We start from the raw sequence: 16,819 nt of genomic DNA, 5'->3' as shown, positions 1-16,819 counted from the left end.
GTTTTGTTTAAATGCGGTTTAAATTATAAACATTTATATTATCTTTCCATACAGCAATCAGAACACATTTAAATTAAGCAGCTCATAAGTTAACAACAAATCTGGAGTTATATTCATGTAACAATTCATTTTTTTGAAGTTGCAGTTAGTGCTCAAATTTCACAGAGAAGAGGGGCACACCATCCCCGCCAATATGTAAAAAAATTGAATATTTGAACCGTACGCCCAAGGTAGGCATACTACAGGCTCTGATGCTGCAAAAAACCTCAAACTTGCTCAAAGAACATCTCTGCCTAATAGGACAAAATTGCTAAAAAAATTCCCTGCAATGTAGTTATTGTTTAAAGCACATACTCAGAGAGGAGCCGTGTCAGCAGAATTTGACAACCATCTTTCGGGATTATTTTGCAGATATCGCTGCCTTTTCCATGGCTGCTGTTTTGAGCCGAACTTGGGTGGGTACAGATCCCCTGGCAGCAACCCAGCCACACCTACCCTAATTGGACTTGCTGTTTTTCTGCTCCCCCAGGTCCAAGAGGTGGGATCACTGACAAATAAAGACCTTTGAGGGGTTTGCAAGCTGAATGAGTGGATTGCTTTTCTCTGCCATAGCATGTGAAAGAAACTGGATCTGTGTCTGCAAATGCTCAAATTAAATCAAATAAAACCAATAAGTGAATGGAAAGAGGTGCTTGTCACAATCCAGGTGTTGCAAAAAGTACATGTATGTGGTATGATGGGACCAGAAGATGCAGAAATGTCTGATAGTGATCATTCAATAAATGAGACCGTTTCATATAGGAAAATCAGTATTTGGTAAGTGTCGGGGTTTTCCTCTCATTTTTCAACTGTTTCTGGAAATGAGTGTACTCTGCTTGACACTTTAATAGATTGCATTCAGAACAGACTACAATGCTCTTTGTTTTAATGTAATGTTCATGTTTTCTTCTATATCAGCTTTGTCTTTCTCACACAAGCAAAAGAAAAGCTAGATTTCTCAGAGATCAGAGGTTTAGAGCTCTGTTTGTTGCAAACATTAAACCATTTAAAAGTGAACACAATTAAAACAATGAGCATCCTTTACCTGAATAAACTATATTCTTGAAGAGGCTTCCACTTTGGAGATACATGCAAAGAAGCACAGCATTCCTCAGGAGCCTTACATTTTCCCCATAAGAAGGGTTCTTTAGTGAGTGAAAAGTTAAAGTTAGTTAATGACAAGAACATTGTCCTGGGTTCAGGGGCCACTGCAGCATAACCCACATAGGCCACAGATCTATGTAGTGATGGGCTTGGATTTCCTGGCCAATGTCCCCACAGAAGACCGTCGATTTGGTAATGAGTCCCTAGTCGGCAAAGTGCATTCTCCAACAAACATCCCAATTTGTATAGTTTCTTTAATTTAAAAAGCTCACCTGGGGACACGAGAAGCCATTTCACCACAAGGGAAACTGGGAATTCGAGAGATTTTCCAAAATCAGAAGTGACTTTCCCTGTTTCAAAGGAAGGCTTCTTAGACTAGAAACTTCTAAAGCCCGCCACAAGCCTAAAAGGCTGGGGATGTTTTTTAAAGAATTCTGGAAAAAATGTGTGGGCTTCCTAGATTTACCCAAGTGTGAATATAGCCCACAGACACAATGAAGTTGCCCCCTTTTGTAGATATGATGGTTTAATTTAACCTTGTATCTACTCATCAGCCTGAAAGCCACAGGCAACCAGTGATTGCTGGCCAAGGGCCAATGAAAAAGAGATGCCATTAGAAAATTGAATGTCTGTTCTGTAAGAGTGACTCTTTTCAGTGTCATTCTGCAATGTAGAGCAATAAAAAGTTTAATGCCCAAGTAAACATCTCTTTAAAAGTACAATTAACCCGCCACATTTGTAGTTTTAACTTTTGTGGATGTGATTTTTCACAGATTTGATTAATATATTATCTCTAGGAATCTCTTGTCCGCCAGGAAGCCTCTATGGTCAATTTCTTCCAAAAGCTAACGATACAGTCAGCCTAGAGGACCTAGAGGAAAAACTTTTCTGGGAATGTCTAGGTCCTCCAGTACAATTCTATGATCAACCTCCAGGAGAGGTTAATCATAAAGTAATGCTGGAGGACCTAGAGAGTTTTTAAAAATTCTCTCAGGTTAAAAAAATCTTTTTCATTTGTGGTTTTTCCACTTTCACAGAGTACCCTATCACACTAGAACTGAAAGAATAGGTGAAGAGTATGGCAGCCACAGGATTTCAGATGGAATGCATACTCTTTGACTAGCCCTGGATGCTTAACACCAATGAAAGTGGAGGGCCTATTTAATGCTTTTTCTTCTTCTTCTGGATTTTAGGGTCTCTGTATGGAGATAAGCAACAAGAAGATGTCACATCCTTTCCATTTCATTAGTATGTATGGGTTAAATCAGTTCCCAGAAAGTTTTCCCCACCCCACTCCATGCATCTACTATGGTAACTGGCAAGGCAAATGCATTTCACTTCCTCTTTCAAGCAATTGTCATATTTGAGATTTTTTTACACTGCAGAGAAAACTACTTTGGAGACCTTCATTATGAGCTCATCCCTCTTTCTCCTCAGACTCACTGTAACCAGAAACAGCCATGACCTGCTCAGTTACAGCTGATTTTCATAACAACCAAGTCTCCTGAAAGAGAATCCTCATTAATTTATCCAGAGCTTCTTTTAAACATCATAGGTGACAAGGTCTGTCATTACCCAGTTTTTGAAACCACCCCACAGACTTGAAGGCATCCTCTGGACACATAAATTATCAGTATACAATAGTTTCTCTCTAAATTTGTCTTCAGAAATGGTGCAATGGCTCCAGTGATCACAGCCACAGAGGTCAGGCTGTCTCCCTGTTATTTAGACAAGAGCTTCAGTCAAGGTCTTCCAGTCTGCTTTAACACTTTTTAAAATAATGCTAATGCTACCCTACCTTTACATTACATCATACATTTTCTCATGTCATGTGTTTTAGTCACTCTGTACACTAACAAGAAAAAGTACGTTGATGCTAATTTTCAAGACCTACAACTCCAAATCTTGATAGTTAGGACTGGAATACTGTTTTGATCACGGGATAAAATCATCAAACATTACTAAAATTCTTATAATAAAAATCTTTATATGTTCTGCAAATTAGTAATGGGACCTGGTCACAGAGCTGCAATATGGAATGCTGTTCAGCAGTGTTCCAGAAAGTCACTTCATATGACCCATATTACCTAAACCATCCATGTACCCACCCATTTTATTTTTGTTGATGTACCATAATTATTTAATTAATTGGGGATGCTACAGAAATTCATTTTAACTCTTGCTAAAGTTAAAAAACACTAACAATAAAGGAAATGAACTCAACCTGCAAAACGTTGCAGTGCTCAATTCAGAGTTGTAGCATCTCCATTCCATTCTCCCTCCCACACAGGTTTTCTGTTTTTCAGTCATCATTTCTCTATGTGAAAAATGTGTAATCATTTGTTTTTTTTCAAATGGTTTTTCCCACTTTTTTGAGGTTTTTATCTGTGGCCCTTTAAAAACAATAGTGAATCATCTGAAAGATCTTTCTTTGGTGTGGATACAGGCATTCTGACTACAGAACAAAACTCAAACAACAAAGAGTCATTTTAGTATAAATGATTACAGCAGAAGAAACTGTTCCAGGTTCACTGAGGTCCTACTTTCCAATTATCATACTATGCCTCTTTCGTTTTTATTCAGAACTGCACCTGCTTTGTTTTGTTTGCCATAAAGGCCTGCACATCCGCAGAGCCTAATGTCAACCTTCTTGACCATACAGGGTGGCATACAGGGAGAGTACTACTCCCTTGTTAAGCCAGCTCCACTGGTTGTTGATATGCTACCGAGCCCAATTCAAAGTGCTGGTCTTGGCCTACAAAGCCCTAAACAGTTCTGGTCCAATTTACCTGTCCGAATGTATGTTCCCCTATGGGCCCACGAGAACCTTAAGATCATCTGGAAAGGCCCTGCTCTCGGTCCCACCCGCCTCACAGGCACAGCTGGTGGGGACGAGAGACAGGGCCCTCTCGGTGGTGGCTCCCCGGCTATGGAACTCCCTCCCCAGTGACATTCGGCAGGCTCCATCCCTTCTGGGGTCCAGAAAAAAACTGAAGACCTGGCTATGTACGCAGGCGTTTGAAGAATGTGTTGGCTTCGACGCGGTCTGAATTAAGGCTCTTGTATAAGGTCTGGTGGATGAATAGCATAAGCACTTTGCATTGTTTTAAACTTTGTATATTGTATTTTATGACTGTTTAAACTGTTTTAACGTTTTAGTTCATTGTATAACGGTGTAACGGCATCAATTGCCACTTGTAAGCCACCCTAAGTCCCCACGGGGGAAAAGGGTGGGGGAAAAATAATTGAAATAAATAAAATGAATAAATTGATTACTGACTTCCACATGTTGTGTATGCAGTATCTAACAAACCTCGTGCAAAATCTTCCAGCTTTTCTAAAAGCCATCGAACCTCAGTGGCTGCAAAGAGGCCTGGCTAGAAAGCCCGGCCTCCAGATAATTTGAACCCAACTTAGATTTTACTTCTATCTACCCAGTGTTTGAAGAAGTTGCTTTTTTTGAATTGCAAGTGTCAAACTTCCCCAGCCGGAATTACCAATGCTAACAGTAAGATTCCTAAAGAGCAACTCTTCCAAGCACTAAACAGTCTGTAAGGTTCAGTAAAAATGTCTTTCATGTCCTGTTATAATGAAGCAATCAAAAATGGCAGCTAGTGAAGTGAAGACGCACCTGACCCAGGGCTGCTTTTTCTATCTGTAACCTGCACATCTTGTAAATGTAAGTGCCTGGACTGCCTATAAAGGTGTGATAGTTTATAAAGTCCAAAAGTCTGGTACATTTTCTGGAAAGCAACACTGGAGTTTGGTTCCAGGACTTCTTGGGGATATAAAAAATTCATGGATATTTGAGCCCCATTACATACAATGGCTAGGACTATGATGAATATCGGATTATGCAATTAAGAGAGGCTGCCAAGAACAAGAAAAGTTTTTAAAAAGAGGAAGAGCAGCTGCAAATGAAGAAAAAGCTACTAATTGCACTAAAAAACTAAAACGGAATGCGCGTAACAAATAGATTGGAAATGAAACAGATATGCAAAGACTTATATAACAACTTATATGATTCCAAAGTGCAGTTTGTCAAAATCGAACCATATGTTAAGACGGAAGAAATCTCAATATTATTATTGAGTGAGGTAGATGCGGCCATAAGTAAAATGAAGCAAGATAAATGCCCAGGAAAAGACGGAATAAGAATAGAATACCAAAAATGGGAGGTTATAATCTTCAAATGGCGATTGCAGAAAATTTTACGCAATACTTGCAAAATGTCATCTTCCCTAAAGATTCGATAACATTTGAAATCGTACTTCTAATGAAGAAAGGAGACACAGAAAATCTTAGCAACTATTGTCCTATTACACTCCTCTGTCAACTATGTAAACTGTTCACAAACATCCTGCTACAAAGAATATCTCAAGATGTGGAAATCAACAAAGAATAAGCAGGTTTCAGATGTGGCTACTCCATCCTTGATGATATCCAAGCAGTCAGACAGCTACTGGAAAAAAGCAGAGAATTGTTGTAGAGCAGTCACCAGAGGCTGATGGTTTAACTAATGATTCAGAGAGGATTTTGAGCTTTCCTGTGGCACAAAGTGATGGGCCCTCAAGTCTGTAAAATGATGGTTCTCTCACTGAGAAAACCGGCTTGGGAAGTGCAGGACTTCAAGGGCATTCAGGGGAGTTAGAAATAGCAACAGCAGACAAGAAATCGAGTGAAGAGCTGCGTGATAAGGAGGGTTCCCATGGGAACCCACCTGGAGCTATGGAGATCAACAAAGGTCTTTGTTTACAAATCAGAGCCAAAAATAGATTCCGTCATTCAGCAAGATTACATAGGAAAGTTGTGAAAGAAATTCATGGGAAATGGAATGGTTTCATGGGTGTCTAGTAAACAAGTTGTTTACCTTAAGGTCAATTCAGGCAACACTGCGTAAGAGTGAGAAGCTAAGCCTGAGTTCTCTTGTTCCTGGTTCAAGTCAAACTTTGATTTTGGATTTAATATTTCCTGGAAGTTTTCTGTTCATGTACTCCTGTTCAAGTGTTATTAGTTGTATCTTCATGATTGTGGACTTATTCTATATCTGTGATTTCGGGCTGCTCCTGAACTTTGTCACCTCTGGAACTTTATGAGACATTCGGATTATTGTTTGGATATCACCTGTTGCTAAACCTTTTTGGATTATTTATTTACTGCATTTATATTCTGCCCTTCTCACCCCGAAGGGGACTAGGCGTGGCTAACAAAAGAAGGCCCAATAAATATCTTCCTTTCTTATCCCTGATTTTTATATGCTTTTATATTGTTGTTTTTTACAATAAACTGTCTGCTTATATTCCTGCACTTTTGTGTGGTGATCATAGGTGTTTCCAGGTCTGGAGTGCAACAAGAATATCGAGTTCCAGTTTGTCTTATTTTCATTGGTGACCAAAAAGCCTTCGATTCAGTTGAGATAAATGCTATCCTTAACGCTCTGAACCAAGCAGGTGTAAATCCAGTGTATGTTAGCATCATAAAAAGCATCAATACAGGGTGCACAACAGATATAAAACTGTTGTCAGAAAAGTGTCATATCAGAATAGACAAAGGAGTGCATCAATATCGGCAAAACTGTTTGCAGTGACTTTGGAAAGCCTCTTTCAAAAAATTAAATTTAAAGGCAGGATTTCAATTGACAGCGAACAACTTTCTCATCTCCTCTTCACAGATGGTCACGTTCTTTTCACCAAAAATCTAGAAGATTTACAACATGATCTCCATCAACTAGCGCGACTCTCAAAATCAGTAAGACTGGAAATGAACTTGAAAAAAAAAGAAATGGATGAAAAATGAGCAGTGTGTCCACGGCTGCATTGTTATAAGCAGAGATGAAATTGAGGAAGTGACTGAATATGTATATCTTGGTCAACAAGTACAGTTGAATAATTTGGCAAATGGGCAAGGCTGCTTGAACGGCTTTTAATCGAAACCGGACAGCGCTAACAGATGATAAGCTACTAATGAAGGTTAGAGCAGATATCTTCAACACCACAGTCTTACCAGCAATGCTATCCATATCTGAAACATGGAACAACAAAATTAGAGGAGGAAAAACTGGCAGTTACTCAGAGAGCAATGGAAAAAAGGATGTGTGGCATGACAATAAGAAATAAAATCAGTAATAAAGAGCTGTGTCAAAGAACCGGGGTACGGAACATGGTCAATGTAATCTATAATGCAAAAAGAAGATGGGCAGGGCATATTGCACGAACAAAAGACAACCAATGGACAAGTCGACTAACAAACTGGATACCAAGAGACAATAAGCAGCCCTTGGGCAGATCTCGTACTCGATGGTTAAGCTATTTGAACAGAAATGGAAAAGAAAAGCACAAGATCGTATATTTTGGCAAATGGTAGATTTGCATGAAGCCCAAAGGAGTGGATCGACGACAAATAGGATAGGATAGGACATACAATGGCATAGTTAAATGATGTCCAATATTTAAAATGGAAAATCCAAGGTTTTCAAGCTATTGATGGTGGAAGCCATTAATGCAGAATATTTGGGTACAGAGGGCTGACTGTGTTTGTTCTTAGCACTGCATGCCCTGTTCTTCATTTCCTATCCTCTTGCGTAACAGTATTACATGCTATTAAACAGCTGCTTCATTTCCCCTGTGATTATTTAGCTCATTAGAAATGTCACTTGTTCATATTACCTTGATGTAAGAAGTGCCAGCTTCCTTAACTGATTAAGCAATTCTAACAATTTGTCCTCTGTCAACATTTACCAAGTTTAAAAGTAAGTGGCATCAGAGAAAGAACATTTATTTAGCTACTCCTGTATCTCCCAGCAAATCAGTATCTAATGTACCTTTAACTCAAGAGATAACATTATTGCATGCTGCTAGTATTATAACATTCTAGAGAAGAACGGAAGGAAGCATGTGTTTGGAAATTGCATATAATGAGCCTTGGTCTCAAGGAAGCAAGCTTTTTTAAAACATTGTCACTTTGCCAATCAGCAACTAACAAAGTAATCTTAAGAGCTCTGATATCCAGCACAGCCACACAGTAAACACGTGGAGCTATACACAGACAGGATGCATGACTAATGGTGTCTGTGTCTATCAGTAAGCTCACTCTTAAACCTAGATTAAAACATGAACATATGAGAAAGAAAAGGAGAAATGGGGAGACAATAATTACCAAATATGAAGGGTGGACAGAAATATCTGAAAAACTTGGAAAAGATATTCATGCTTGAACATAGATCCTTTATATTAAAAATGGTGCAACATTTCAACAGCTGTTTATAAAAAATATGTACTGATAAGCTGCAGTAAATCTTATCCCATTCATATATGAACAATATATTACATCAGACCAAATGCCTGTTCAGTCCAGTGTTTATTCCCACAGCTGCCAAAGGAAAGCCCAGAAGGATATGAAGACCTGTCACTGGCACACTGGCAACGAAGGTCCACATAGTTAAAGCAATGGTATTCCCCATAGTAACCTATGGATGCAAGAGCTGGACCATAAGGAAGGCTGAGCGAAGGAAGATAGATGCTTCTGAACTGTGGTGTTGGATGAAAATTTTGAGAGTCCCTTGGACCGCAAGAAGATCCAACCAGTCCATATTCCAGGAAGTAATGCCCAGCTGCTCATTGGAGGGAAGGATATTAGAGGCAAAGATGAAATACTTTACCCACATAATGAGAAGACAGGAAAGCTTGGAAAAGATCATGATGCTGGGGAAAATGGAAGGGAAAAGGAAGAGAGGCCGACCAAGGGCAAGATGGATGGACGGTATCCTTGAAGTGACTGGGTTGACCTTGAAGGAACTGGGGGCGGCGATTACTGACAGGAAGCTCTGGTGGGGGATGGTCTATGAGGTCACAAAGAGTCGGATGTGACTGAACAAATAAACAACAAAATCTGTCACCTTTATAGAGACATACTGCCTCTGGTCATGGAAACTACAGTATATATATCCATCATGAAAAATACTTAAATACAGCTCCTTCTTTCAAAAAAGTGTCCAGACCCACTTAAAAACTTAATTTTAATGTTGAAGCAAATGCCATAGTTCAGGAGGCTTCAGAAGAAATGCATCAACTTCAGCGGGTTCTAGCACTGTTCAAAGAATCCTAGAACTGGACGAGAGCCCCAGGGTCATCCAGTCCAACTCCCTGCCATGCAGAAACACACAATAAAGGCACTACCAACAGATGGTAATCCAGACTCTGCTTTAAAACCTCTAGAGACTCCGCCACACTCCTAGGTGGTATACTTCATTTTTGAACAGCTCTTACCATCAGACGTTCTCCCTAATGTTTAGATGGAATGCTTTTTCCTGCAATTTGAATGCATTGCTCCTCTCTTAATCTCCGGAACAGCAGAAAACAAGCTTTCCCTCTCTTCAATGTGACATCCTCAAATTTTTAAACATGGTTATGATGTTCCCTCTTAAGCTTCTCTTCCCCAAGCAAAACATACCATTTCCCTAAGCTGCACCTTATAGGGCTTAGCTTTCAGAGCTTTTACCATTTTGTTCAAAAGAGAAAAAAGTTTATCCACACTTTCTACATTGGGCATAATTTTATGTATTTCTATCAAGTCTTCCATTTTTTGCCTGTGTTCTAGGCTAAACAGACCAATTGTGTAACCTTCCTTCTGAGATTTCCATTGGCAACTGGACTAAACAGCTCTTTCTGTGATGTGACACAGATTTTCTTCTATTCTTAATATGGGAACAGAGTAGGACCTACCAGCTCCAGGAAGCATATAGCTGCTTTGTTACAATAGCGCCACTGGTTGCTGGCCCATTTCCAGGCACAATTTGAAGTTTCAGTTTAGGGTGAAAAGGTATGGTTCACATAAAGCAAATGATAAAGCAATACCAACAGCAATAGTAATAGGTCACAAGAAAGGCAGCCACTGTACCTGTAAGATAGACAACTAGCAAATACTTCACCCTCACATTCAAAGGAAAAACCACTAGAAGGGTATATGTGAAACTGCAGTTATTATATTTCAAATGTCAGTCACTAAGCTCTTTTCATTGAAATTATGATTGCTTAATCTTTGGCAGTGGAAAAAAATGCATTTCTTGACTGGTCAAGGGCAATAAGTGATCTTAAAGCATCATGAAATTAGCCCTCTCTAGAGGAAACTGTCTCTAATTATCAAGGACATCCTTCCAAAAGCCAACAATTAGCCTCGCTGATTCCCATAAGGACATAAACAGTGAACCAATCAATCACCACTGAATATACAATATCAGAATGCAGCTTTGACTAGAAATGAAGCAAAGATGCTACAGATTGACAGCTTGGGGCTTTTTTATAACAAAAGATACACTGGTACACAAGTGGTTCTTTATTGCTTTTAATAATAGTGTGAGGGTGCTGGGTATAATCAGAGTTTATTCAACATAAAAAGATACATCAATCACATAGTGCATAAAAATAATTATCTATAATCACAGCAATAATTGCCCAGCTGCAGAAGAAATTCAAGCTATTTCATACTTAATACGTATCTCCCAAATACATAATTTGGCATGGTCAGTATGTTGGATTGCAACTCCCCAAAGCGCTCATAGTCAACATTGCCTATGGGTGCTGACATCTAAAACATCTCAGTAGTCAAAATTGCTCACCTCTAGTCTAAATGATAACTAGATACTTTTTTTATTCTGCTTAAAAGCAGCTTTTAAAGAAGTTTGAGACCTTCTACAAGAGGGAACAATTCTTACATCTGAATCTCAGTAACATAAAGGGATCTCTACCACCATCTAGGGGCAACTCAATATAACAGACTTTGACTAAGGCCCCTTCCACACAGCTGTATAAAATCCACATTGAACTGGATTATATGGCAGTGTGGACTCAGATAACCCAGTGGAAAGCAGATATTGTGGATTTTCTGCCTTGATATTCTGGGTTATGTAACTGTGCGGAAAGGCCCTAAGTTGACTAGATTTCTTTGAATTATAGAACTCTTTTGACAGAAGGCTACCTTGCACACATGACATTCAGCAGATTCAAGAATACATGTGAACGTGTAAAGTGTGTATTCGTTTAACACCAGCACTTGCAAGGCAGCAGCTATACTGTCATAGGCATCATTTTGCATGGCTGAAAGTGGAATAGGCATTGCTTTGAAGGGGAAGGTTGCCGTTTTAGCTTTACTTATTTACTGGTTTTATTTTTATATCATCTTTCTCTTTGTACTCAGCTTTCTACCAAAGACCTTGCAATTTTCCAACAAGGGGAGCTGTTTTTCCAGCTTTTTTACAGACAATATCTGAATCCCATGCTGAAAGAAAAAGGAGGGAAATTAATCCGATAAATACATAAATAATTAAAAATGGGATGTAATTGGGGTCCTGAAGACTCTCACAGATCCTTCCAAAGACTTCCTGAAGTCCATGTCCTATACAATTTCAACCTTAGAAATAAAGGAACATTGCAGCTGTAATTGGCTGTCGTCCCAAGAAGCATGATTTTAGAGCCAATGCTAGTCTGTCTTAGTTACATGTGAAATCAACCTAAGATAATGAAATGAAAGCATTTCAGTATAAAAATTGACTTGTCAATCAAATGTGGGTGAAGTTCCCATTGTAACATGCTCAACAGATCAGAAATCTGGTGTGTGAAATAAGTCTGCATCTGAGGAAACACACGGGAATAAGCAGAAATTGACAAACCATTTCTTCTTGTACATGGTAAACCAGGCTTTTCTAAACTTAAGGAAATACAGCATTCTTCAGAAGAGCTTCTCTTATTAGAAACATTCACTAGCCATCAGTGGTTTTTTTATTATTTTAAAAAAGCCCCAACATCCATACCTTTCATTTTCAGCCAAAACTGTACCTTCCTCCTTCAGACGCTTGCTTTTGGCCAAACACTCTTCTAATAGAAGACCCTTTTTCCTTTTAGCTTCACTAATCCAATCAACATCACCATTGTCAACAAGACCCTGTTCATCCGCAGCCTGAGCTTCAAACTGCTGAGATGATACTCTTGACACTTTTTCACCAATCTTCCTCTTCCATCCAAAGGAAGCCATTTCTGAAAACGGAAGAGAGCATTTTAAAACATCTGAGCCATTTTAATGTGCTGTGTTAACTGATTACCACTAACATTTTGTTTAATTGAAGTATTTGGAACTGACTAAATATATTGCTACTGATATTTCTGAAATTTATTTAGAATAATACATCACAATTAATAATATACAATTAATAATATGCCCATCTGCCATGTAAGAGTACACATTTTCTGTAACCCCAGATTTGATTATATAATGAAAAATATAGGTGCAAAAGATAAAAGTAATAATCATTTCACAAGTGTTATAGTCCTGAAAAGGGTCCAGACATCACTGTGGGGTCAAAATTATATTCTTTAACTTAAAAAAATTACATGATAAAAGTGTATTGTTACATTTATCATTCCCAGATCTATACTCATCCCACCTCCAACCCCATCATACAAATAATCCTATAAAAATACAGTTCTATCAGTTCTTTTGCTTTTAGTTCCTCTAATGTTCTCCATTACCTATAGTTCCAGTGATGTGTTTTTCTAATTGTTCATCCATATTTTTTTCTTAGTTATTTGGTGGTTTAAATTCACTATTGTGTTGTCGAAGGCTTTCATGGCCAGAATCACAGGGTTGTTGTGTTTTCCTGGCTATATAGCCATGTTCCAGTAGCATTCTCTCCTGAAGTTTCACCTGCATCTAGTAAGCCTTCTTTGCTTAGTTTTTTTCCAATATACCTCACAACTGCTGAGGATGCCTGCCATAGATGTGGGTGAAACATCAAGAGAGAATGCTTCTGGAACATGGCCATGCGGCCCAGAAAACACACAACAATCCTAAATCCGCTACTGCTTTTGCACATGCTGCTAATAAATGGCTTTCATGTATTTTCAAAAAGGTTTTCTTTTATTTCTCCTTTTGCTAATCTTAATTTATAGGTTAACTTTTCCAATTGTGCTATATCCCTATTTAAACAATTCTTTATTAATAAAATCTTTAGTTTTTTCATTGTTCTGACTATTTTGAGTCTCATGGTATATAGCATCATTAATTGTAGAAAATGACATTAAAAAAATATGTTGAAGATGTTGTATATTCCTAGTGATTTCAAATTAAGTTAAACCTGTACAAAAAAATCTGTGCCACTTTCCAAAACATCCCGACATGTTCTGCTAATGTGATAAGACCCAATGCACTAAGAAAAGATACACATAACAAGTATGAAAGAGATAGTTTGGAAATAATGTTTGTGTGTGAATTAGGAGAGAAGTGTATGGTGTGTACATTATGACAGTTGAAAAAACTAGATTTCATATACAGGTTAAGAACCTCTCAGCTACAATTCCAAAAGCCCCAAATAATCCCAAATTTGTCCAAATGGGTGGCTGAGATGTAGACACCTTTGCATTCGCATGTTTCAATGTAAACAAACTTTGCTTCATGAGCAAAACTATTAAAACACCCTCAGACTAAGTGTATGAAGTTATATGAGTGATTATTATTGTTATTAGTATTATGTTTATTTATATCCTACAGAAGAGCCTCAATGTGGTTTATCGTAAAACCAAAAGTAATAGAATTCAAAACATTAAAATATACAAACATTAAAGTGGAATTAAATATAGGATTGCTAGGAGTTTTCTGGGCTGTATGGCCATGTTCCAGAAGCATTCTCTCCTGATGATTCTCCCACATCTGTGGCGGGCATTCTCAAAGGTTGTGACTTCACATGAAAGGAATATGAAAGGCACTGCAGACTAACTCAACCATAGCAGAGCACTTGATGAACCAGCCTGGACACAGCATATTATTTGAGAACACAGAAATGCTGGACCACTCTAACAACCACCAGACTACACAGACTACACAGAGAAGCCACTGAAATCCACAAGCATGTGGACAATTTCAACAGAAAGGAGGCAACCATGAAAATGGACAAAATCTGGCTACCAGTACAAAAATTCTAAAATCAGGACAGTAAATAAAGAACAACATTCTGAAAACAGGGGAATTCCAGACATGAAACAATCAAAGCCAGCTAACACCTCCCAACAAAGGATTCCTCAGGCAGGAATCAGCCAGGCTTTGAAGCTGCAAGGCTTCTCAATGTCAATCAAGGTGATTGATTGCAACATTCACATTTTCCTCAACAGACAAGAGTTCTTTCTCCCATCCTGGACCTTCCACAGATATATAAGCTTCCCTTGCCTAGTTTCCAATATATCTCACAACCTCTGAGGATGCCTGCCAAAGATGTGGGTGAAATGTCAGGAGATAATGCTTCTGGAACATGGCCATGCAGCCCGGAAAACTCACAGCAACCTAGTGATTAAAACTATGAAAGTCTTACCGTAAAACCAAAAGAAATACAATTTAAAAGCTAAAAAATATATAAACATTAAGACAGAATTAAATATTGGGTTGCTGTATGGCCATGTTCCAGAAGCATTCTCTCCTGACATTTCACCCACATCTATGGCAGGCCTCCTCAGAGGTCATAAGGTCAGAACCTCTGAGGAGGCCTGCCATAGATGTTAAAATCCCTAAAGCTTGATTAAGAATGTACTTCATGTACAAAATGTACTTCATGTACTTAGGTCCCATTTCCAAGATATCTCATTATGTAGATACATGCAAGGTATTCCCTAATCTTTTGGGGGGAAAAAGTAATCCCAAACATTTCCGGTCCAAAGCATTTCGGATAAGAGATACTCAATCTGTATTATACTCCACCTGTATGAAGAACCTGTATAACGGCTGTAAGTTGGAAGTCACTGCAATTTTTCTGTGCTTTTCTAACTTTCTTTCTCCCCTTGTTTTCTTCCTCTTTCCATCCTACCCTCCTTTTATTTACTTTTGTCTCTTTATTATATATAGAAACACAGAGTGGAAAGAGACCCCCCCAAAGGCCATCCAGTCCAACCGCGTCCTGCCAAAGGAGAATACATAATCAAATCACCCCCAACATGTGGTCATCCAGATCTTGGTGAAGGCTTTCATGGCCAGAATCACTGGGTTGCTGTGAGTTTTCCGGGCTGTATGGCCATGTTTCAGAAGCATTCTCTCCTAACGTTTTGCCTGCATCTATGGCAGGCATCCTCAGTTGTGAGGTCTGTTGAAAGCTAGGCAAGTGGGGTTTATATATCTGTGGAAAGCCTAGGGTGGGAGAAAGAGCTCTTGTCTGTTTGAAGCAAGTGTTAGGGCCTTATTATTATTATTATTATTATTATTATTATTATTATTATTATTATTATTAACAACGAGGCTGGGTGTCCATCTGTCAGGGGTACTTTGCTTGTGCTTTTGGTGCGCAAAGGCAGAAGGGGGTTGGACTAAATGGCCCAAGGGGTCTCGTCCAACCCTCTTTATTATTTTATTATAATTACGATTAACATTGAAGCTGTATTTGTTCCAGTTTTGTTTTTTTACTCAAAATAAGATATGTGCAGTGTGCATAGGATTTTGTTCATAGGTTGTTGTTGTTTTTTTAAAAAACTATAGTATGGCCCTCCAACAGTCTGAGGGACCATGAACTGGCCCCCTGTTTAAAAAGTTTGGGGACACCTGCTCTAGTGTGATGAAACCCTATATGTAGCAATTGGCCACCTTGAAAAAAAAACTAAAATCAGGACAGTAAATAAAGAACAACAGTAAGAAAACAGGAGAATTCCAGCCATGGGGGCCAAACAACACCTCCTAACAAGGGATTCCCCCAGCCAGTCCTTGAAGCTGCAAGACCACTCAATGCTAATCAAGGTGATTAATTGCAACACTCACACTTGCTTCAAACAGACAAGAGTTATTTCTCCCACCCTGGACTTTCCACAGAAATATCATTTATTTATTTATTTACTTACTTACAACATTTATACCCCACCCTTCTCACCCGCGGGGATTGGGGCGGCTTACAAAAATTGGCAAAATTTAATGCCCAAAAATGCAATCATAAAAACAAAACAATACATACAGATCCATTAATAACATTGTTAAAACACATTATAAAAACCTTAAAAACGTATATATAATTAATTCCATTCGTCCGAGATCCTCGTCTGACATATAAACCCCAATTGCCTAGTTTCCAACAGACTTCCCAACCTCTAAGGATGCTTGCCATAGATGCAGGTAAAACGTCAGGAGAGAATACTTCTGGAACATTGGCTTTACAGCCCGGAAAACTCACAGCAACCCATCCAGACCTTGTTTCATAAAATACTTGTACTGTATTATTTTTAATGTACAGTAGAGTCTCACTTATCCAAGCCGCGCTTATCCAAGCTTCTGGATAATCCAAGCCATTTTTGTAGTCAATGTTTTCAATATATCATATTTTGGTGCTAAATTCGTAAATACAGTAATTACAACATAACATTACTGCGTATTGAACTACTTTTTCTGTCAAATTTGTTGTATAACATGATGTTTTGGTGCTTAATTTGTAAAATCATAACCTAATTTGATGTTTTATAGACTTTTCCTTAATCCCTCCTTATTATCCAAGATATTCGCTTATCCAAGCTTCTGCCGGCCCGTTTAGCTTGGATAAGTGAGATTCTACTGTATTTGGAAATCCTCAGTGTATGTCCATAGACACACACACATATATACGTATCTATCAATCTAAACAGGAAAAAGGCCGGTATGACTCTGTGAAATAGCCACAGATTCACCTAAA

At 38.5% G+C, this 16,819-nt stretch overlaps 1 protein-coding gene across 1 annotated transcript in view; it reads right to left on the bottom strand.

Annotated features, from left to right (window-relative positions):
* ttc33 (tetratricopeptide repeat domain 33) overlaps positions 1-16,819 on the bottom strand; it is a 54,615-nt gene that overhangs the window by 37,432 nt on the left and 364 nt on the right. Inside the window, exon 2 of the mRNA XM_003216202.4 lies at positions 11,948-12,170. Within this exon, the coding sequence (XP_003216250.1) occupies positions 11,948-12,168 (221 nt within the window). The 5' untranslated portion in view covers positions 12,169-12,170. The remainder of the gene's footprint in view (positions 1-11,947; positions 12,171-16,819) is intronic.

The sequence above is a fragment of the Anolis carolinensis genome, chromosome 2 (genome assembly GCF_035594765.1).
Source record: "Anolis carolinensis isolate JA03-04 chromosome 2, rAnoCar3.1.pri, whole genome shotgun sequence".
Taxonomy (NCBI): domain Eukaryota; kingdom Metazoa; phylum Chordata; class Lepidosauria; order Squamata; family Dactyloidae; genus Anolis; species Anolis carolinensis.
This window is presented reverse-complemented; position numbering and strand designations above follow the sequence as displayed.